General features: G+C 55.0%; 1 protein-coding gene across 1 annotated transcript; it reads right to left on the bottom strand.

Moving 5' to 3' along the window:
* Positions 1-4,769: 4,769 nt before the first annotated feature.
* LOC132656396 (uncharacterized) lies at positions 4,770-15,926 on the bottom strand. Its single transcript, XM_060390662.1, has 5 exons — positions 15,864-15,926; positions 12,525-12,630; positions 12,208-12,269; positions 9,915-10,449; positions 4,770-5,150 (listed from the first exon to the last, which is right to left on the bottom strand). Exons 1-5 carry the CDS (start codon positions 15,924-15,926, stop codon positions 5,092-5,094), a joined length of 825 nt encoding a protein of 274 aa, XP_060246645.1. The 3' UTR covers positions 4,770-5,091.
* Between the last annotated feature and the right edge of the window lie 7,098 nt (positions 15,927-23,024).

The raw sequence follows: 23,024 nt of genomic DNA, 5'->3' as shown, positions 1-23,024 counted from the left end.
AAAGAGTCACAGACTCCCACTCCCACTGTTAGGAGTCACACAACCCAGCAAATATGCAGCGGCCCTGGCACAGACCCACGCAGGCTCCGTGATTGTCACTCCAGCCTCTGTGAGCCCAGGGCCCACCTTTGTTGATTCCGTGGGCCGTGTTCATGTCCTGACCCCTCTGGCTCCTCAGTCATTCCTCCCCCTCTTCTGCAGGGTTCACCTGGCTCTTCGTAGTCGCTTTTTTCTTGATGTGTGTCTTTTTCACTGGTGTGTGTGTATGTGTCTGCCTGCCATGTATGGATGAGTACCCTCAGAGGCCAAGTGAGGGTGTCAGATGCCCTGGAGTGGGAGTCGCAGGCAGTCATAACCCAGTGACGTGGGCGCTAGGAACTGACCTCACATCCTCTGGAGGAGCAGACGGCTCTCCTGCCAGCTGAGCTACCGCTCCAGCCCAGTTTATTTTGGGAGAAGGTCTCGTGCCTCCCATGCTGGCCTTAAGCTTACTGTGTAGCTGAAGGTCCTGGACATCAGACCTTCCTGCCTCCACTGTCTGGGATTACCACTCTGCGCCATGATGCCCAGATTTATTTGGTTCTGGGGATTGAACCCAGGGCTTTGTGTGTGGCAAACAAGGGCTCCGTCGATTGATTTTTATCCCTAGTCTGCTACATGGAGTGGAGCTGTAATCTAATACTTCCAGACGCCAGGCCCAGGACGGTCCTGTTCCGTATTCCTGTACAACCAGAGATCCTGGACTCCTCGAGGCTCTAAGCTCCTGGGTGAGGAGGAGCAGTCTGTGTGTGGCCTTGACGAGGCTTCACCCACTAGCTCTTCATTGCATATGAAAGCTTCGTGGACCTAAGTCTGAGTGAGAAACAAGGAGCGTTTCGCTGCGCTCACCAGTGCTCCAGCCTTAAGCGGCCACAGGCTCTTCTCTCTGCCGCTTTTCCTTTCTCTCCCTCCACACACTCTGGCCCAGTCAACCCTGGACTGCACTCCTGTTCCGGCACATCACATCCTCATCCCAGGTCAAAGCGGAGACGCTCTTCAGCCCCGACTCCAGCCCGTCTCTTCATGCCACTCCCAGCAGAGTTTGCTGCTATCCCACACTAGGCTGTTGCCTCTCTGAGCCCCCACAAGGCCAGTAAGTACCCAGACTCGGTTTCCCGGACTTCCCCAGTCAGCGCTGTGTGCATCTTGCTCTCCAGTCTCCGCAACAGGCTGATCTCCTGAGCAAAGGCTTTTGGCCTCTCGGGCCTGGGAGCAAGTCAGTAGCAAAGACTAAGCCAATAGGTGGACTTTGAGTGGGCCGACAGCAGCTGTACTGTCAAAGCCTAGACTTAGGGGCCGCAAATTCCGCCACTCCGCCTCCACCTGGCATTTCTTCCCGCCTGCTGCCCTGTCCACCTTACCCAGAATCGCACGCTGATAGGTTGGAACCAAAGCACTGCACTTTTCAAGTGCTCTTCTACATGGGGTGGGGAGGGAACCTCGAGCAAACTTCATGCCTTATACCTAAAATCAGCCATTTTCTATTGTTTTTACAGCTTCCTGTGAATCTGTTTTGATTGCTTTGGTCTTGAGCTGGTTCCACCAGGCCTATATGTGTGTTTTGTTTCACTTTGCAGATGAAATTTGTCTCGGGTAGTAAGTGTTTATTTTAAGTCAGTTTTGGAATGCAATATATATATATATATATATATATATATATATATATATATTCCTACATTGAATGACAACCAACATATGCCGATGCTGGGCGTGTGACGACGTGGACTCAGCAACAGCCCTGCAGTGTGCACTGTTCTTCTGCTCACAGAGGACAAGGGGAAGCGCGTAGCCCACCCAAGGCCACCCCGCAGCCTGGCTGTAGAGCAGAGGCCGCCAGCCTGTGCCACCTGCCACCGCCATGTTTACTTATGGAGCACATCCATCTTCATCCTGTCGTAACCGTGAGAAAAGCGTGTGGCCTTCACAGCTAAGGAGCCTGGGGCAGAGGCTAGGGAGAAGCTTGGCCATGTAGATCATTTGCTGCTCCTGCGAGCTGGGTTTGAGTCCCAGCACTCATACAGCTGCTCACAGCCATCCATAACTCCAGTTCCAAGGGATCTGGTGCCCTCTTCTGGCCTCTGAAGGCTGGTACATATATATACATGCAGGCGAACTACATTTAAATAAATCTAAAAAGAACCTCGTCTGAGTCTTTCCCCAGGAGGCTACGGCCTCTACTGCCCACCATAACCTGCCCATACCCTGAGACTATACTGTTTACTGTCAAAGAACATAGCAAACTGATGGCTGAGGCCACGGAAGGGGACCAGGGCCAGAGAGTGGGGTGCCAAGGGCCCTGGAGACCAATGTTCCCAGCCTCCCCAGATGGACACCCATGGCCACATGTGGGGGTGTGAGACTAGAACCTCAAAGGACCAAGGAACCAGAACTACCTCTACCATATCAGAGGGAGGCCTGGTCTCCTGGGCTCCCCAGAGGGAGGCCGAGCCGCCTGAAGACACTTTAACCCCCTCCCCACAGCCTGATGGAGTCACCGCCATTGTCTGGAGAGGTCATGGATATAAGCTTCGACTTCGCCATGGAGAAGGCTGGGGGTAGGAGGTGGCAGAAACCACCGAGGCCCACACAGGACAACAGTCAGTGTTGAAGAACTGAGGGGCACAGCCAGACCCCGGGCCTAACAGCACACACACCTCACTTACTTAATTTTTAAAGTGTGGTACCGTAGACAGGAAGTGAAACTAGTGGTTCTAGAGGGACCAGGACCACGGCCTAGTTCACAGCAGCACTGTTACACAGCTGACACCTTTCCCTGCAGAACCGAGATGCTGTGGTCACTGGACACTGTCCCCAGTCCCCCTCCTCCAGCCCCCAGAGGAAGGAACAGGCGACTCACGCCCACTTACGGCCTGTGGTTCTGACCTCGGCCAGGCTTCCTAGGGTGTGCGGTGTGCATGAGGCCGAGTGTGCTCCCACAGGTGAGGGCGTGTGTGTGTGTGTTCACTCCCACAGGTGAGGTTGTGTGTGCTCCCACAGGTGAGGCTGTGTGTGTGTGTGTGTGTGTGTGTGTGTGTGTTCTCTCCCGCAGCTGGGGCCGTGTGTGCTCCCGCAGCTGAGGCCCTGTTCTCTCTCACACAGCCGGTGCTCTGTGCCCTCCCTCTCTCCTCTCACCTTGGCTTTTCTCCCGCCATTGTTGTTCCGTTGTTACCTTCTTCACACCTTTCTTCAGAAGGGCTGGAGGACCCTCGGGCTCCTCTCCCTTTTCAGGGGACCATGAGCCCCACGACCTGCGGGAAGGAGTCGTGTCTGGGGCCGGGTCTGCGGTCCAGGGAGCATGGAAGAGCAGCTGGGTTTGCACCGCAGAAGCCAGGGTTCCACTAAGCCCTGAGGAGCCTCCCCCACCCGGCGGACCCACCAGCCCGGAGCCTGGCTGTCAGAGCGAGAGGAAGTAGCTCCGGGAGCAGATGGCTGGGAGAAGAGCAAGGCTGGGGGCTCGGCCCTCAGGACGCTGCCTCCCCGTCCAGGACGGAGGGCGCCCCCGACAGACGGGCCCGCGCCAATGACATGAAACCAGACAAGAAAGCGCGTTGGCTTTGCACACAGTAGGTCTACACACACCTTCTTTATACTAACAGGGTTGGGGGGGAGGGGTTCGGAATGAATGCAGCCTTGCCTGCTTTCAGAGATTTCATTTGATGATCACCCACACCAGCTCCTTGGGGTTCAGGCGTGGGGACTGAAGCAGGGCAGGGCACTGGGGAGGTGGCCTGGGAGGTGGCACTGGGCATTTCTTTTCATCTGTCCCCTGAAGATGCCACCAAACACAATAGTCATCTCAGTGACTTCCTGTTTGTAAATAAAGGGATGAAGAGGCTGGCCCTGAACTTTGCCTGAGGTCACCCTCCAATGTCACATCTGTCGCTGAGGGCCCCATCCTGGCCGCTGGATGGCAGTAGAGCACACCTGCCCGTTCCGACAACAGTTCTCGAGGCGCTGCCTTGGGAATTGCTCCGCCTCCTCGTCAGAAGCCTCGTGGGCCGCTGGGACTGACATCTGGGTGTGAGATCCGGGGCTGGCGGAGGTGGGCCTGGCTGATCTGCTGGGGCTGGGGACCCCAGCAAGGGTTGCTGCTCCTCAGGACGGTACCAAGGGCTTTACTGAACTGGGGACTCGGAGGCAGGAGAGCGCTTCCAACACATGTGACGACAGCCCACCACGAGGGGGACAGGCGGGGACAGGCGCCTGAAGCAGCCACTCAGGTCCGTCCAGCCGGGAGGCAGCAGGCCCCAGTGCTGACCTCAGCGCCTTTTCATTCAGGGCAGGCTCCAGCCCAGGGCTGGCCCACGATCGTCCTGGCTGGTTCTTCCCCGCTCAGGTGGCCCTTTCCGGAAATACCCTCATGGACACCCAGAGACCTCTCGGCTGTGAAGGTTAATCATCTCACGTGTGAGCCATTTTCTCCCTTGAACACGGGAGGTCATCCTTTGGATCTATCACAGGCTCTTATCCTTTATCCAAATGCTTGAGTTCTAGTAATAATGTTTTATTAAATTAGAAACAGCCAGATATGGAAGCACACTGCTTTAATCCCGGCACTCAGGAGGCGGAGGCAGGCAGATCTCTGAGGTCCAGCCTGGTCTACACAGTGAGTCCAGGACAGCCAGGGATACCTGTCTCAGAAAATTTAAAAAAAGGGAAGAAAGCAAGAGAGAGAATTTTTTATCTATTTGGAGTACTTGTATATATATATAATGAGATATCTGGGGGGAAATTCTTTATGTTTCCTATACAATTTATGCATACAGCCTGACAGTAATTTTAAATTATTATTTTTTTTGTTTATTTTTTTGTTATCCCAGCCCTCACAGCCTAGACGTGACGTCAAGGGCCACGAGGAATCCACACTTTCACCCTCAAGGATAAAGGTCTGTGAACACTCGGGTTCACACCTCTCGGGCTGTGCGACCCGTGAGGTGTGGACTGTGTGTGAATCGTTAGGGAATCCATGTTCCCTAACGGGCTCCGGCTTCACCCTAGCGGCTACCTCGGCCCTCCAGGCTGTTCGCTGTCTGCAGTGCACACACCTTCAGCTCACCAACCGTATGCAGGTGTGAGTGAGGCCCGAGGACGGCGAGCACAGCGGAAAACCCCTGTAATTAGAACAGAGGCTGTGAGCACGGGCACCGCTGTGAGCAGAAGAAGGTCAAAGCAGACTCTGCAGCCAGGCATGGCGTGACGTCATCACAGGTCATGTGATGTCATGGCGGGCCTGTGGCATCATCACAGGCCACCTGATGTCGTCACAGGTTCTACGACATTGATACCTTTTCTTTTTTAGTCTTTTTAATACAGTGCTCTGCCTGCATACGCACCAGATCTCACTATAGATGGCTGTGAGCCACCATGTGGGTGCTGGGAATTGAACTCAGGACCTTTGGCAGAGCAGCCAGTGCTCTTAACCTCTGAGCCATCTCTCCAGCCCCGGTCCTATGACATTGTTACAGGCCTCGTGACATCATCACAGGTCTGTGACATCGTCGCAGGTCACGTGATCTTTCCGGGAGGGGGCAGGGAAGGGGCTCGTCCAGCCTTCCAAACCAACTGGACAAACACGGACCGTTGCACTTTTCAACAGCCGTGACGGGGAGGGAGAGCCACTCTACTCGGGGAAGTTAAATTGGCGTCCCATGTTACTCAGTGAGTCCAGACGAACAGAGTTCAAGTCTTCCAGAAACGAAGCGTGGCCAAACCACACACACATCAGCGTAGCAACCACGGCCAGTGCCCGGGGAGCACGGAGAGCCTGGCTTGTGACGCCTTCCTTTTCCACTTGTGTGCTGTGTTCCTATGTATGTTCTCACGCGTGCGGCCACCTGTGGGTGTGGCTTTCCATGTGTGCTGTGTGGGTGTGCGCTCCCATCTCAGGGCTCCTCCTCAAACTCTAGGCTCTGTTTCTGGCTCTTTGTCTGTCTCTCTCGTGTGTGTGTGTGTGTGTGTGTGTGTGTGTGTGTGTGTGTGCGTGTGTGCATATCCCACAGGCAGGTCGGGGAGCGACCTCGGGTGTCAGTCGTGAGCTGTCTAGCTTGTTCCCGTGGGGCGGGAGCTTGCTGGTCAGGCCAGGCCGCGGCTGGACAGCAAACCGGAGCGTCTGGCCTGGCACAGTCCATTCCTGCACGCTACACTCAAGTCCCCGTGCAGAGAGCTCTAACTCCCGTTCTGAGACAGGGTCTCATGTAGCCCAGGCTAGCCTCGGTCTCTCCACCTCCAAGTGCTGAGGTTGCAATCATGAGCCACCATGCTCCACACCCAGATAGAGGGTGCATCTTACAACTGAGTGATCTAACAGTCTTCCTCCTTTCTTCCTTCCTTCCTCCTTTCCTTCCTCCTTCTTACATTCTTCCTTCCTCCTTTCTTCTTTCCTTTCTTTCTTCCTTTCTTCCTTCCTCCTCCTTTCCTTCTTCCTTCCTTCCTCCTCCTTTCCTTCCTTCTTCCTTCCTCCTTTTTTCCTTCCTCCTCCTTTCCATCTTCCTTCCTTCCTCCTTTTTTCCTTCCTCCTCCTTTCCTTCCTCCTTCATTCTTTCCTTCCTTTCTCCTTCCTTCCTTCCTCCTTCATTCTTTCCTTCCTTTCTCCTTCCTGCCTTCCTGCCTTCCTGCCTTCCTTCCTTCCTTCCATCCTTCCTTCCTTTCTCCTCCTTCCTTCCTTTCTTCCTTCCTTCCTTCCTTTCTCTTCCTTCCTTCCTTCCTTCCTTCCTTCCTTCCTTCCTTCCTTCCTTCCTCTCTCTTCTTCTTTCTCTAGACAGAGTCTCAGTTTGTACCCCTGGCTGGCCTAAAATTTGCTGTAAGAGATGGCTTTAAACACACAGGGATCCACCTGCCTGTGCCGGCAGAGTTCCGGGATAAAGGTGTAACCTGTCAGATCCTGTTAAAGTCTGGGTAACTTGGGCCCCGGCTGCAGAGAGGGCCCAGCTGGGTCTCCGGGAAGGACTGAGTCACAGGAAAGTGGGCACAGCATGAGGTGCCGCTGCGCCCCTCCGGCCTTCCTGTTCCCTCCTGAGGTCACCCTGGAGGTCAGGGTTTCTCCCAGCCTGCCCTGCACTCAGCAGGTGACAGCTGGGTTTGCTCTCGATTCCACCACAGCAGCTGTGTGGTGAGTCAGGGCCGGCGAGGAAGGTGGACTAGTGTCCTGGGGAGAAGCAGAGGCAGGCGACAAAGGCCTCAGACGACCCGGCATGGTCAGAGGCTGCTCGGGCCTGGGCGAGGACCCTGGGCTGCAGAAGGGATGAGCAGGTCACCTGAAGGACAAACCCCTCGAGGCCTTTCCCCGTGACGCCCACCCAGGCCTGCCACGCTGACACATCTTCACCTTAGCATCAGATTTCTCCTGGCCAGAGCAAACAAACCCCAAACCCCACCAACAATAAATGTGCACGCACCCCAAAAGAACAAAGCTGTCTTTGAACGCCATGTTCTATGGGTCGCTGAGGCTTCTCTATCTGCTCATTTTACATGACGCATTTCCTGTGTATACATCTATACCTGTGAGCAGCGAGGCTGCTTGTTTCGGCTTCTTTCTGTTTCTTTCTGTATATCTCTGTGATACTTGGGACTAGTGTCTAGTAGCCATGAGCCTGACTGACTGACTGTTAACTTGTATTTTTAGCAGCAGCAGCTTTAAAAGTGTCGGAATGAACCTTGTATTTCTAAATGAGTTGCATGGGTACAGTGCCTCCCACCAACGCAGGAACATGGGGGTGTGGGGTGTGTGCTTCAGCGTGCCAGTTCACACCAGTGAACCAAGAGCAACCTGACTGTACCGCAGCACCTCAGGGCTGAAGAGCAGACGCGGCTGTCTGCCTTCGTCCCGTTGTTCCTGCGAGACAGTTCTGCAAACAGCCAAGCGAAAGCACTGAGAAGGGGCCACCAAGTCTGAGGGCTCAAGCCCCAGGACGCACATGCCCAGCTGAATGCTGTCCTCTGGTCTGGACATGCGTCCCATGATGTACACACACATGCACACACATGTAACAAGACACAGCAGTGTAATTCATTTGATTGAAAAGAGGGGAAATGTCCTAATTTCAGCACTAGAAGGGTCACTGCAAGTCAGAGATGGAGAGGAAGAGAGGGTTCATCTCTCTCTCTCTCTCTCTCTCTGTCTCTCTCTCACGCGCACACACACACACACACACACACACACACACGAATGCTACAGGTGATTAAATAAGACACACACCAATGCTAAGGCCCGAGAATGTTTCTTCTCTCTCTCTCTCTCTCTCTCTCTCTCTCACACACACACACACACACATGAGTGCTACAGGTGATTAAATAAGACACACACCAATGTTAAGGCCCGAGAATGTTTCTTCTCTCTTTCTCTCTCTCTCTCTCTCTCTCTCTCACACACACACACACACACACACACACACACACACGAATGCTACAGATGATTAAATAAGACACACACCAATGTTAAGGCCCGAGAATGTTTCTTCTTAGTTCAGAAGGCCCTTAACTACATGGGTCACCCAAAAGCACGGCCAGTCTGTCTTCGGTGTCCCGGGAAGAAATGGCCCCACACCATGGGTGTGTGCCCCCTCCTGTGGGTGTGTGCCTGCCATGATGGTTCCCTCCTCCTTAGCAAGTTGTCCCCTGCTCAGCACAGCTGACTTAGAAGGAGCTTACTCACCCACACACTAGTCACCATGTGTGTCTTCTATCACAGGAGCCAAAAGATGTGTGTGTGTGTGTATGTGTGGTGTATCTGTGCCTGTGTGTGTGCATGCATGAGCTTTGTTATGGCTGGTTTTATGTCAAGTGAGAGCAGGGAGTCTTAACTGAGAACCTGTAAGATCAGGCTGTAACTGAGGAGGAAGGCTGGGCTGTGGTGGGCAGTGCCATCCCTGGGCTGTGGTCCTGGTGCTGGGGGAAAGCAGGGGGAGCAGGCCAGGAGCAGGCCAGGAGCAGGCCAGGGAGCAGGCCAGGGAGCAGGCCAGGGAGCAGGCCAGGAGCAGGCCAGGAGCAGGCCAGGGAGCAGGCCAGGAGCAGGCCAGGAGCAGCCCTCCATGGCCTCAGCTCCTGCCTCAGGCTCCCGCCCTGCGTGAATTTCCATCCCGACTTCCATAGACGATAAACTGTGATGGGAACCCTTTCCTCTGCACAGTTTTCACACTTGGTGCTTCATCGCAGCAATAGTTACCCTAAACCAAGCTCGTCCACGACTCTGTGTGTGTGTGTGTGTGTGTGTATGCACATGACTGTGTGTGTGTGCGTGTGCGTGTGTGTGTGTGTGTGTATGCACATGACTGTGTGTGTGTGTATGTGTGTGTGTGCGTGCACATGACTGTGCGTGCGTGCGGGCGTGTGTGTATGTTCCTCATACACTGCTCTTTTATTTCTTTGGACATTTATTTCTCCCAGGCTGGCTGGCCCCGAGCCCCAGGGGCCCACCACCCTCCACCTCTGTGACTTCCTACTCCATCGCCCGTGCACTGACGTCACGTCAAGGCTGAGGCGGGGATGCCGAGCTCACAGATCAGCCCTGCAGCTCCCAGGCCCCAGTCACCGATACTTCCCTGTGAGACTTGCATGACTGGAGAGCAGGAACCGCGAGGAGACACCCACAGGAGCGGAGCGCTTCCCGGGGACCCCGGAGCTCGACTACCCCTCCCCCATGCTGGCTGTGTCCAGCCCGAGAAGTGTGCGCGCTGGGTGACAGGAGGCGTCTGTCACCAGGAAGCCTGAGACACCCACACACTCACTCAACACCCCTGTGACGTGTCTGCTCCCCGGTCACAGGCCCAGAGCTCTCCACTGCCTCCACAGGCCCAACCTCCACCCGCCCTTCAGCCCACACCTCAGAGTCTGAGCCGAGAAGCTGGTGACTGAAGAAAGGTGGAGAGGGAAGAAGTCACCTGAGAAGAAGCAGGTCAGTGTGGGGGATGCGGAGAGAGCTCTGGATTCTTCACTCTGGGTCCTGCGCTCTGCAAGGTCGCCAGCACGCAGGTCCAAGGCCAGCGACATCAGGCAGGTCCAAGGCCAGCGACATCTGGCAGGTCCAAGGCCAGCGACATCAGGCAGGTCCAAGGCCAGCGACATCAGGCAGGTCCAAGGCCAGCGACATCTGGCAGGTCCAAGGCCAGCGACATCAGGCAGGTCCAAGGCCAGCGACATCAGGCCCGCCTGCCGGCCCGGCTGCTCCTGTTCCCGCAGACCTTGAAGGGACCGGAGGCCACTCTCCCAGCTGCCCAGCTGGGTGTTGGCGGGCCCAGCCTCTGGTCCTTTCTTAAAGACACCCGAGGCCGCAGACTGGAGCCAGGTGGCTGAACTGCCAGTGGAGCCCAGAGAGGGCACCTGGAACCAGAGCTGGGGGGCTGCCCAGGAAGCCGGGCGCTCCCAAGCCTCCTGTTTCCTCCTCCGCTCTGGAGCAGCCAGAGAGACAAGGGGCAGCTGGCGGGGAGCCCGCGTTTTCACCCAAACGCCCTCAGCCCGAGCGCCTGGATTTCATTTCAGGTGCTTTCAGGAAGCCTGGAGGTGAGCATGCACCTTCACAGACAGCCTGTTCCAGGACCTCCCAGCCCTCCTAGCTGAATTACGGTGCCGACCGGTTACCAGCCCCGGGGCTTTCCCAGCCGCATCCGTGTTGAGACGTCAGCCATCGCCGCCGAGGTCTTTCTCCCCTTCCCGTGGAGCCCTGAACCCTAGTCCGGCGTGCAGAGGCTGGGGTGCCGTTAAAACGCCCTCGGGGAGGAAGAGGACAGAGCTGCGGAGTGTGCTCATGGAGGGCGCCAGGCTGGCAGCATGCTCGGCTCCCCTGCGAGAGCCATCAAAGTTCAATGTTAGTTTCCCGTGGCCCCCGGGGACCCCACAGGATGCCCCGGGCCCTGTGGCCAGCTTCAGCGTGGGCGCTGGGACATGAGATGTGCTGCACGTGACCATCCCTCGGGACTGGATGAAGGCTCTGCTTGCCGGCGGGTCCTCTGCTCTCTGAGGCTCACGGTGCTCACGGGTTCTCAGCGCCGAGGCTCCTGGTGCTCCTGGCCCTGCACTTCCCATTCTCCCTGGCCTGCACTCACTGCTCCTGCCCAGACCAGGGTTCTGCTGGGACGAACTTCTTCCTACCGTCCCCCAGGCCTCAGTCGACCTGCGCCAAGCCACACCTAAAGCAGCCTCATGGGGTCCCCAGGGTCACCTTCAGAGGGCTCAGGGGGCAGATGTCTGTCTAGCCCAGAGCTTAGAAATGTGGTTCCCTGCTGGGTGTGGCACACACCTCAATAGGAGGCAGAGGCAGGGGGATCTCTGTGAGTTTGAGGCCAGCCTGGTCTACAAAGCGAGTCCAGGACAGCCAGGCCTACACAGGAGTTTTCTCTCAAAAAATGAGAGAGAGAAAGGAAGAAGGAAGGAAGGAGGCAGGAGGCAGGCGTGTACTCTGGCCACAGCCTCAGTCCGCCTCTGAGCCCCCACAGCTCTCAGAGACCCTGAGGTTGCTCCCAGCAATCTGCACCAGCCAAGTTCCGGGTGACGTCAACAGTGAGGAGGGACATGGCCGGGACCGGGGGAGGCCTGGGGCACATGTTGCCGTCACTCCAGCCTGCCACTCAGCTGTACCCCAGAAAGCAGAGCTGCTCAGACAGAGGCTTCAGGAAGCCACTACTGCGCCCCGCCCCGTGGGGACCTCAGAGCCTTCCTGTGTGCTGGGCAGGGCTGGTCCAGGAAAGCTGTCGGTGAATCTCCTCCCTAGTCGTCATATCGCCCGGCTCATGCCCTGGGCATTACACTCAGAGATGTCTGCTTGACCCTGAGAAATACGGTGTCACAGCTCTGCTGCTGGAGTGACGCAGGCACAGGCGTCGGATCCGCATCTCATCTGCATCTCCGGTCTACCCGGGAGCCGAGGCTGCCTGCGTTCACCGGCTCTTCTGATGCTGAAAGGAGAAGTCGCCATTACGTGCCTGGGAAACGAGTCTGGATTATCACGCTCACCCCATTTTATGGGTCCAAAGCCCACGCTGAAAGGCTCTTAAGAGACCCCAGACCCTTCACGGCGGCTGAGACCCGGCACAGTGAGCTGCGAGTGTCCCTCGGCCAGCAGGTAGCGTGGCTGGGAGCTGAACCAAACTCCTGAAGGCCGAACCCCGCTCTGGCTCACAAAGCTAGCTTGTGGAGTTCAAAGGTCGAGTGACCCCTGAGTCGCACGCAGATGCTCACCCCACAAGCACAAGGCCCAGGGTCCGGCTCCCCCACGGTGGAGTACACCTGTGGTTTCAGCGCTGGAAGGGGGAAGCAGAGGTCGGAGTTTGAAGTCATTCTTAGCAGGTGAGGTCAGCTTAGGCTGGCCAGCTGCCGTGGACACTTCCACACGCAGGCATACTTCTTCTGAGTCCTGACTTAAAACCCACAGGATTGTGCTCAGGTTTCAGAACAGAAAGGAAGGAAAAAGAGAGAGGAAAGCTCTGCCTCCTGGCATCTGGGGCGTGCATCGAGCTTTGCCACGCTCCTTCACACCCACCTCCAAGCTCTGCTACCTCCTAGCCCAGCGTCCTTGCACCAGTTGTCTAAGGTCTCCGATTCTGTTTCCTCCCCTGAACAACTGGAGCGATGAACGCAGCTGTCTCCGAGGTTCACGGAGCACTAAGAGCACAGCGGCACGGGGGGGGGGGGGGGGGAGGCGCCCAGTAACTCCAGCACACCACTTCACCACTGTGTGTCTCAGCCTTCACTACAGCCACCAAGCCAGGGCTTTGACACAACCTTTCGAGAAGGTCCCTGGCTTGATGTTAATCCTGAGATTCCCAGGAGAAAGCCAGTTCCGCAATCTGGACCCAAATTTAAAGCAAGTTTTATTAACTATTAAATACTGACCATGATGGACTTCAGTTGGGACCCGTCCCTGGAACTTCCCAGCTGAGAACGGCCTCGTGCTGAAGGAGTGTGTAAGGACAAACCTGCAGAACTTGGTACTTTCCCACGAGGTGCTTATTGTTTTAAGGACTACAATTCCCAGCATTCCAGGACTCGGACTACAACTCCCAGTATTCCAGGATGTGGACTACAACTCCCAGTATTCCAGGATGTGGACTACAGCCCCCAGCATTCCAGGACGTGGACCACAACTCCCAGAGTTCCAGGAAGTGGACTACAAACCCCAGCATTCCAGGATGTGAACCACAACTCCCAGCATTCCAGGAAGTTCCTGGTTCCTGGGCAGTGGGGCTTAGAGGTTGACTTTGGGCACTGCAACTCATCCACTACAGATATGTTTATCGCTCAGCTGGGCTCCACAGTGGATGCACACCTGTGTCTTGCTTCCACGTTCTCCAGTCGACTCCTCTTGCATGTGTGTATGTATGTGTGTGTATGTATGACTGTGTGGGCACCGCGTGCCTGCCTCGTGCCCACAGAAGCCAGCTGGTGCCGCATCCCCGGGATGCGGGTCTGCCGTCGCGGATGCAGGATCCGAACCTGGGCCGTGTGTGGGCGTGCTCTGCATCCTGTAGCTTTAATCGTTGGTTTGTGTCTCGTGAGTCTCTCCTCTGGTTTTAACTATGAAGCACGCTTTTGTTTGTGAGGGTGAAAATGGTCTAGTGGCTGGAGCGGTCACTTGTCAGCGAGGGCAGATTGTGAATTTGAGCTCTGTGCTCACCTGACTCCGTTTAACCTGGACGCCGCACGGTTAGTCACTGGGATCTTTTCCCAGCTCTTTCCTTTTCTCTCTAAGACGCGCGGTAGAACGATCTCTTTCGTATTTTTACCTGCCTGACGCGTATCATCGTTCTTCTTCCCCTTTCTTTCCTTTTTGCCTGCCTGCCTGCCCCTCCAGGTTAACTTCTTTTGCAGAAGTCAGTTTTTCTCCTCCTGGTCCACAGTTGCTGTCTCCTGAGCTCTTTCTTAGGCTTTTGTGAATGTCATTCTGAGACAGCGACAGAGGAGGGAGGGCTGGGGGCTGGGGGCTGGGGGGCTGGGGATGGGCACCGGACACCCAGGAGCCCTCTTGCCGCTTGCTGGGCCTGTCTCAGCAGGCTGCAGGAGAAGACGCGGCAGGAGCCTGTCCGAGCCCGCACCCTGCATATACGGCCTTTTAACCTATTTCAGTGACATTCCCTGTCTTCACAACTAAAGTTCCGCAGTCTGGAGAGCAGGGCCGACTGTTCGTGCGCACTGAGGAGAATCAGCTGGCCACGCTAACTCTGGTGCCCTTTTCTGTATGTGTGTTACCGTATGTCACTGCTCGATAACAGACTACATACTGCGTCATGACACCTCAGGCCACAGCACAGTCGGTGATGAATGTCTGCAGTGCCATCTACTGTAAAGCATGTGTTTGCTAACACCACTAAGGGGCTTTCCCTGGAGTCACCCCTCCTGTCCTCCGCCATCACCAGCTACGAGGCCTGCAGCGCCCAGGCGAGAGCCTGACAGGTCCCCAAACCTGACGCCACAGTGTCACAGTCCAGCTCTGCCGTGGACAGCGAGAGACTGAGGGATGGATGAGGCCAGAGTCAGCCTTTCCCCTGAGGGTTTACAGCTTAATCACTTAAACTACCAAAACTTTAACTCGGGAGGAGCAGCGGAGCACCTGCAGGGGTGCAGAGGCTCGTTAACTCTTTATGAGCCAGAGGGAGAGGGAGAAAGACAGAGACAGACACAGAGAGACAGGTAGAAAGAGAGAGACAGAGGGTGGGGAGAACCGTGCCCCTCCCCCGTCCGTGACTGACAAGCCGTAGGGTCTTGTGTAGGCCTGTGATCAGGTGACCACTGTTCCTGTGAGGTCACACGGCTCTGTCACATTTCTTAGCCCTTACCAATCTTCTGGCTCTTTCACCCTTCCTGCCCTCTCTCCTGCAGTGTCATCCACAACAGCATTTTGAAAAGCATGTCACTCCCAGGACTGCCCGGGTCTTCCCTGGAGCAAGGAGGAGCATGCTGGGCACAGCCTCTCTCCCTGAGTTTTGGGACTTGCAGTTGTCAGCATAGTGGGACAGGCCAGAGACTCCGGTCCTCAGCAGCCTGAGGGGTGTCTCCAGAGATCGCTACTAAGCTTTGGCCTAAGCATGGCTCATGGCTGTTTAAATTTGCTTTAAATATTGTTGCATTTATTTGTTAGCGTTCATGTGTGCACGCACACACACAGGCGGGATCTGAGGACAGCCTGTGGATGTTGGTTCTTGCTTTTCACTTTTGTGGGTCCTGAGGGGTTGAAGGAAAGCTGCAAGGCTCGGGGGCCAGCACCTTTGCCAACTCGCTGGCTCTGTTCCAACACTCACACCTGAAAACACTCTCCGTGGCAGCGCACGTGAAGGCAAATGTTTCCTGTGCTGAAAACGTTCAGCTTAAAATTGAATGTGTAATGCGTGTTCTCTCTGGGCGCCATTTGTGCAGCTGGTGCCTGAAGAGGAAAAGGGTACTGCGTCCCCTGGGGCACCATGGCTGTGAGCCCCACGGGGCAGCCGTGCCCCTAACCAGCAAGGGGCTGACAAAGAAGCAAATAGATTCAAAGTTGCATGTTCACCTGATCAAGTAGAAGTTCCTGGGCTGGAGCCGCTGCATTAATTCCTGACACCAGGGGCTCATCCAGCGAGCACTGCAAAGGGTTTCGTCTGTTTGCTGTGCTGTAGGGCTCAACTCTTAGTCTGTAACGTTTCGTGGAACCTGCTCCAACCCAAGGTAGAAAATTCGGGTTTAATCCACTCTCCGCAGTTAGCGAGCCCCGAGCCGCGGACGTCCGGCCTTCAGAGCCCTGAGCCTTCATTTAGATGAAGCCTCGGTGAGGACGCTCAGAGCGCGAGCTGCGTGTCCCCCCCCCCCAGGGATCCTCACTTCTGGAAATCTGCCATTTACAAGCAGCATTTCTCAAAGAGCCCTACCCGCACCCCTAGATTACTGTTTCCTGGCCCGCCGCTGTGCGTGCCCTCGCTGGTCTGCGTCATTGCGTCATCAGCGATGGGTGTTGCAGGGTTTCCCTGCAGAGAGAAGGGCTCAAGGCCGCAGAGGGAGCCCGCCTTGTCCCAGAGCGCTCCGGAGTCAGCGGCGGAGGCAGGAGCCAGGCTCCCGTCCGCCTCCCTCCTGGCCCGTTTTCTTCCTACGACGTTATTTTGCGTGATGAAAAATATTGGAAAATGACCTAACTGCCCAGTGAGAAGGTCTAATGTAAGAGGCCTGCAGTGGGAACGGGGAAGTGGCTTGGTGGGTCAAGCCCTGGCCTGAGAGTGTAAAGGCTGGGTGCATCCTGGCACCCACAGAAAGCCCAGGCAGTTGTCACAGCACAGTTGTCACAGCCCATCTGCAGCCCAACAGAGACGCTGGCTTCCCAAGACAAATCAGCGAGCTCACGGCTCAGGGAGAGGCCTTGGCCGTCCAGCAGCCACGGGGGTAGTTTTTATCCTTTCTTTCCTTCATTCCTCCTCTTTCTTTTTTTTCTTCCTTTCTTTTTCTCTCTTCCTTTCTTTTTCTTTCTTTCTTTTCCTTCCTTCTTTTCTTCCTTCCTTTTTTTATTTCTGAGCTAAGATTTTGCGTTATAGTCTAGGCTGGCCTTGAACTCCTGCCTCGACCTCCCAGTCTTGATATTTAATGTAATGATTTTACTGAAATGCTCAGCAGATCCTCTGCAGGTCTTCCGGGCCTGGGTAAGAGGAGAATATCCCCACATGCGAGACCTGATCACAGATAGGGTCGCTGGACTTGGAGGAGGGCTGGGCGGCAGATTAACGAGCTGCAGCCAGGCGCTAGCGGCCCACACGGCCAGGCCTGCCTGCGAGGATCTAATGCAGCGGCTCCAGCACAGGAGCCTCTGCTTAATCAGGTGAACATGCAACTTTGTTTGAATCGATTTGCTTTTTATTTGTTTCTGTTTTGCTTTAAGATGGAGTCTTAACTGTGTAGCCAAGGTTGGCCTCAAACGAGCCATCCTCCTGCCTCAGCTTTCTGGGGTGCAAACCACGATGCCATCTGGAAATCTAAGTTCTTGCGGGGCATCCCAGGGTCAGCAGAGCCCAGTAACCTCCGTCGGCTTTAGCTTCCTCACCTCTGTCCCTGGGCCTGCTCGACCACCTGCACAGCAGCCGGGGAGAGAGGGGTCATACGGAAACGTCTTTGCTCCTCGGGTCCCTGCTGGGGTTGTGTGCAGCACTATGCACAGAATAGTGGCTAGAATTCGTTACAGGGGATTCTGGGAAATACAGTCTTTAGCAGGGCTGCCACAGACGGGATAGTTATCCCACATACACTAAAAAGGGGAATTGTGGGTGTGGGGGCGCTTCCCGCAGAGGCTGTGAGGAAGCAGGGGAAGAGGCGTCGTCTCGCTGCAGTCTTCGGGCTGTGAACGCGTGCTGACTGTGGTATCTCATCAGTATCCTCAGCCCAACAGTTTCCCGGTGCTAAGGATTGAACCAAGGCTCTCTCTCGTCCTGGGAATGCACTGTCACTGGGCAACAACCCAGCACTTTGTTTTCTGAGACAGTCTTAACGTGTAGTCTTGACTTCACCATTTACCCCAGGCTAGCCCAGAATGCCCAACCTCCCTGCCCCTACCTCAGCTCCTACGAACTGGGATGACAGGTGTGTGCCACCACAGCCGGCTCCAAACTATCTACAGTCTCCAGCTGAGGTCTCCTGTTCACTGTGTTGGCGTCTCTACCCCTCCAGAACCACTACGCCAAGCCTGCATTGCTTGCCCAGGGCTTTAAAAGTCCTTGGCAGTTGAACCGGATGAGACACTCTGCTCTGGAGGAGGCTGGAGGGAATGTGTATTCGTTGACATGATCCATCAATGTCCTTTGCCGCCGGCATGCTTATTCCACTCGTACAGCGTGAAGTCTAGTCAAGGCTAGCCCTTACAGCGTTCCCCTAAGAGTCGAGGAATGGAGACTGGCCACACGCCATGAGTAAGGGGCTAAGTAAGTCGTGGTATGTGGCCATCCAATGAGCTGCTCCACAGCCATCAGCAAGAATGATGTCCTGACACGGACACATTCCAGTACCCTGCCCCATGTACGTAAGGAGTCTGGGCCAGTGGAACACGCGTTAGATGCTCCACAGGCCGTATCTCCGGGGGCACCACCCACCTCAGTGCAGGTGGGCACCCTTCTGGGATGGCTTTACACAGCAGTGGCCTGGACTCTCCGCCTCTACTACCACTTTAAATGACTGTATTGTTATTTTAAAAGCCAAGCCATGCCAGGCAAGGTGGCACACGCCTTTGATCCCAGCACTGGGGAGGCAGAGGCAGACAGATCTCTGTGAGTTCGAGGCCAGCCTGGTCTACAAAGTGAGTTCAGGACAGCCAGGGCTACACAGAGAAACCCTGTCTCAGAAAAAAAACAAAACAGGGAGTGTTGTACACATTTTGTGTATTACATAGTGGAACTTGTACCATATAGAGAATCTGGAAAAATGAACAACACAGCAGAGTGGGCTGAGGGCCTAGAGCAAGCTAGGGGCGTGTCAAAGTAACGGGCATTGTGAGCATGAGCGAGCAGATGGAACCAGGGCATGCGAAGCGCGAGGCTTGGCGCAGATCCTCTTTAAGGTTCTTGGAAGATCTCAACGAGATCATGTCCGTCTGCTCCCTTCTAACATGAAAATAACAAGGTTGATGAGGTGGCTCAGTGAGACTCAGCCCGCTGGCCTGGCCACAGCCCTGGGACCCACGGGATGGAAGGGAGAACCAGCCCTCAAGTTGCCCTCCGACCTCCACAGAAGGGTTATGACACGGGAGGCTCACATGGGCAGTGCAAGCACCGCAGTCCCGGCCACTGGGGAGGCCACCTGAGCTCAGGAGCTGACCGGCAGCAGAACTGGCAGCCAAAAGCTCAAAAGAACACGTCATGGGCTAGTGTAAGGGCTGGAAGGAAACCCCCGAACAGCTTGCGGGGAAGCAGGAGCTAAGAATGCTGAGAACACAGCTCAGCTGCTACAGTCTTTGCCCTGAAGCCCTGTTTGGCCCTCCGCATTGCTTCAAACTTGGTGTGGCTGTGCAGGCCTGGAGTCCCAGGACTCGGGAGGTGGAGGTGAGAGGGAATCCGTGCTCACCTTTGGCTGTGTAGTGAGGTTAAGGACGATATGAGAACATGAGCTCCCGTAAAGTCTGATGTCCCCAGGAGCTTGTTTGGCCAGGCCTGCCCTGCCCAGGAGAAATGGGGTGCAGACCGGACCAAGAACAAAGTCAGAGTCCTCTGGCCAGCTGTGGAGAAAAGCAGTGGACACACGTCCTGGGGACTGGAGGCTCACCAGCAGGCTCCGGGGTCTGTGCTTGGCTGTGAATACACCACTTGCGAGTGTTGTGCGTTTTAGGGATTTGGAACATTCCGTTGAGGGCAGACTTTGAGAGTTTGGAGGAGGATGTGGAAGAAGGCCGGGGTGGGCCCCCACCAGGAGCTGCTGCTTGAACCCGTGAGAGGCGTGAAGGTTCCTGAGGCCGGAGCAGAACAACGGGGGAACTAAGTGGTCAAGAGGACAGCAGAGACTCTGGTGGGGTTCTGAGGGACAGCAGCACAGGCCCAGCAGGGAGAACGGGAGGAACGCTGGGGCTTGGGGACGCAGCCAGCGAGGCAGTCGGCACCATTTTCTGAAGCTAAGAGCCCAGCCCTGAGAGCCAGAGGCAGGATTGTCAACCCGGATACACGGAGCCCCAGACCAGCCAGGGATATACCGAGAGAGGCATGCGGGGGTCAGCCGGAACGGGGACTATTGCTACACCGGGTGGGCCAGCGGGCAGAGGTGACGGTCGGCAGGGGGGACTGGGGCCCCACAGACAGAGGCCTGCCGAGAGCTGGCGGCCTGGGGTCAACGCTCCCGAGAGCCAGCTGCAGGTGGAAATGATGGTGTGAACCTGTGCTTAGAGCTACCTGGGATGCTGAGGCAGGAGGATTACTCAAATCCGTAAGTCTGAAACCACTGTGGACAGTGTAGCAAGACACCTGTTTGGAGGAGGGAGAGCGGAAGGAAGGAAGAGAGGGGATGAGGAGGGCAGGTCGGTGTGGTGTGGGATCCGGGAAGCATGGGTGCTTTGCCCGCACTCTTGAGATGGACACAGAGGGTTAGTGACTGAGGTTGTGACCAGAACTAGCCAGTCACTCCGGAATCCCAGCCCTTGGTTAACCAACCGTGAATTAATTACTAATTTACTGGAGTATATTTTTCCTATTTCAATGTTCTTGGAAATGAAATAACTAGACAAAGCATATTTTCCTTTTGTGGATTTTGTCTGTTTATTTTTAAATATTTTTATTTTTAAAAAGTTAATATGCATATGTATGTGTGGGTAAGCGTGAGTGTGGCGCCCACAGAGACCAGAGCTGCAGTCACAGACGGTTGTGAGCTGGGAACCCGCTGACCCTCCCTTCAGCTAAGGGTTTGTTTGGTTGGTTTTGGTTTGGTTTGGTTTTAGTTTTCAAGACAGGGTTTCTCTGTGTAGCCCTGGTGTCCTGGACTCACAGAGCTCCTCCTGCCTCTGCCTCCCAGTGCTGGGATCACACTGTGCGCCACCACACCCGGCTTTTTCCAGCTCGGTTTTAACTATTGTTAATTTTAAAATCTTACCCTCCAGGAGTTAAAACCTCCCCAGATAAGAACCTAGCTGAGGCCCTGCGGGGTCACCCGGGGCAGGTAGGGAGTACCTCAGCTCGGTACCTGCCACACGCCACTACGTTTCCGTCTCTGTCAGCGACACTGGTCCAAGCAACCATCTGTGATCTCTCAGCTCAACCGAAAGACCTGAAGTCCAAAGGTCGGAAGACAGGAACTTCTCAGTCTCACTGCGGTCCGTGCCTCAGCAACCTGTAGCCTTCAACGTTTCTGAAGGGGACACACACACACACACACACACACACACACACACACACCTTCGTTACGTTTCATGTGTTCATGTTGTGTGCAGCCATGCCAGGCTTATGGAGCCAGAGGGCAATGTAACGGGTTTTCTCAGCTTTAACCATGGGCCGCAGGGATCAAACTCGGGGCATCAAGTCTGGTGGCAAGGCCTTCGCCCACGGGCCATTTCGCCAGCCCCATATTCCGTACTATACATGTAAAAATGATCATTTACGTCCAAAAGTATTTGTTTGCTTGCCTTTGTGGCACTAGAGACTGAGCCTGCAGCCAACCATGCTTGGCAAACACTCACACTCACACTCTCACACTGAGTGAAACCCACAGCCATTAATTTTTTTATTTTGAGACAGGACTGACCGGAAACTCATGTTCTAGCCCAGATTAGCTTTGACTTTGGGATCCTCTTCCTTCATCCTCCCAAGCTCAAGGGATGATAAGGGTGCTCCATTATATCCAAGCCAGAGCATACTGTGATGGCTGCCTTTGTGTCACCTTGACACAAGCTAAAGTCATCTGAGGGGAGGGAGCCTCAGCTGAGAAGCGCCTTCATGAGAATGGCGGTGGGCAGGCCTGGAGGGCATTTTCTTAATCAGGGATTGAGGGGGAGGGCCTGGCCCGGGGTGGGAGGTGCCATCCCTGGGCAGGTGGTCCTGAATTTTACAAGAAAGCAGCTGAGCAGGCCGTGAGGGCAAGCCAGTAAGCAGCACTCTCCGTGGCCTCTGCACCGGCTCCTGCCTCAGCTCCTGCCCTGACTCTTCCTTTGAAGACGGAAGTGTAAGCCTAATATCCCCCCCAAACGTGCTTTTGGCCATAGTGTTCATCACAGTGACGGAAGCCTGCCTAAGACACGGACATTTAATAAGGTGGGTAACACGAACGCTTTTCTCTTGGCTTTCAACCTGCCGGACTCATGCTTTTGCCGTTTGCTGTTTCACGTGTCTGGTGCTCTGCAGTGTGTAAACGTCCACATGTCTGTCCAGGTCAGTCAACAGCTTCCCCCTCACAGAGCAGCACAGCAGCCACGCATGAGAAGAGCGAGAAGCGCTTCTTTGATTAGGTTCCACTGTTCCCGGTCAGACTCAAAGTCATATATCAAAACCTGCCTGCGAATATTTTGATTTCTGGACGTCATGGTTCTAACTCTTATTTCTTCTTCTTTTTTTTTTTAAAGATTTATTTATTTATTATGTATACAGTATTCTGCCTGAATGTATGTGTGCAAGCCAGAAGAGGGTACCAAATCTCATTGTAGATGGTTGTAAGCCACCATGTGGTTGCCGGGAATTGAACTCAGGACCTCTGGAAGGGCAACCAGTGCTCTTAACCTCTGAGCCATTTCTCCAGCCCCTCTTATTTCTTCTTATGAGAACATCTGGATTCAATAGTGTCTGTCTGAAACCCATATCCTTCCTGGAAGCCCAGCAGCGTCTCTATGTTAGCATAGAGGCACATGCCCGCTCTCCTAGCTTTGGGAGGTGGAGGCATGTGGATTGCCGTGAGTGCTCTGCAAGCCTGGGCCACAAAGTGAGCACCACGCTAGCCAGAGCCAGATAATACGCCCAGCATAAGCAACAATGGCAGTCAGTGTTTGCTAGGGTCACAGGCTGTAGACTGTCCAAACACCTGCGTTATTTAAGCTTCCCAATCGCCTCCGCTGCCTCCACACTCGGCCTTAGGTGGGAGACTAGAGAAAGGGGCTGCAGTCCCCTCCGAGCTGCTTCCTGCTGACTGGAGTTGAGCGGGTTCTTTGGGGAGACACCAGTCAGGAGACCAGCGGTCCGGGCAAGCAGAGCAGCAGCAACACCACAGCAGCCAAAGGATTCAGAAGAAGCAGCTAGACTCCTCCCCAACAAACAGCATGTTCACACGACACAACTGAGCTTCCAAAGAAACCAGGAACTTCCCTTCAAATATCATGAAATAGTGTTATTCCTAACACCGACTGAGACAGGCTTGGTGGCACACACCTGTGATCCCAGCCCTCTGGAGGCAGAGGCAGGCCAGTCTCTGTGAGTTCAAGGCCAGTCTGGTTTACAAAGCCAGTCCAGGACAAGCACGTCTGCGCAGAGAAACCCTGTCTCAAAAAAAGAGAGAGAGAAAGAAAGACAGACAGACAGTGGCCACAGAAGGACACATGCTATTGATTCAACTCAAATGAGATTCTTGATACAGTCAGTTCATGAAGGTTGAAAATGACA

This window comes from Meriones unguiculatus, chromosome 9 (assembly GCF_030254825.1).
Source record: "Meriones unguiculatus strain TT.TT164.6M chromosome 9, Bangor_MerUng_6.1, whole genome shotgun sequence".
Lineage (NCBI taxonomy): Eukaryota > Metazoa > Chordata > Mammalia > Rodentia > Muridae > Meriones > Meriones unguiculatus.
Note: the sequence above shows the minus strand (reverse complement) of the source record. Positions and strands in the feature narration are given on the sequence as shown.

Coding starts and splice junctions, on each gene's coding strand:
- LOC132656396 (XM_060390662.1), bottom strand. CDS start 15,926: ATGACGCAGACCAGCGAGGGCACGCACAGCGGCGGGCCAGGAAACAGT. Junction 12,270..12,524: donor CAAGGACGCTGGGCTAGGAG/GTAGCAGAGCTT, acceptor TCCCCCTTCCAG/CGCTGAAACCACAGGTGTAC. Junction 10,450..12,207: donor CTGGGCCTTGTGCTTGTGGG/GTGAGCATCTGC, acceptor GCTCCCCGCCAG/CTGCCCCTTGTCTCTCTGGC.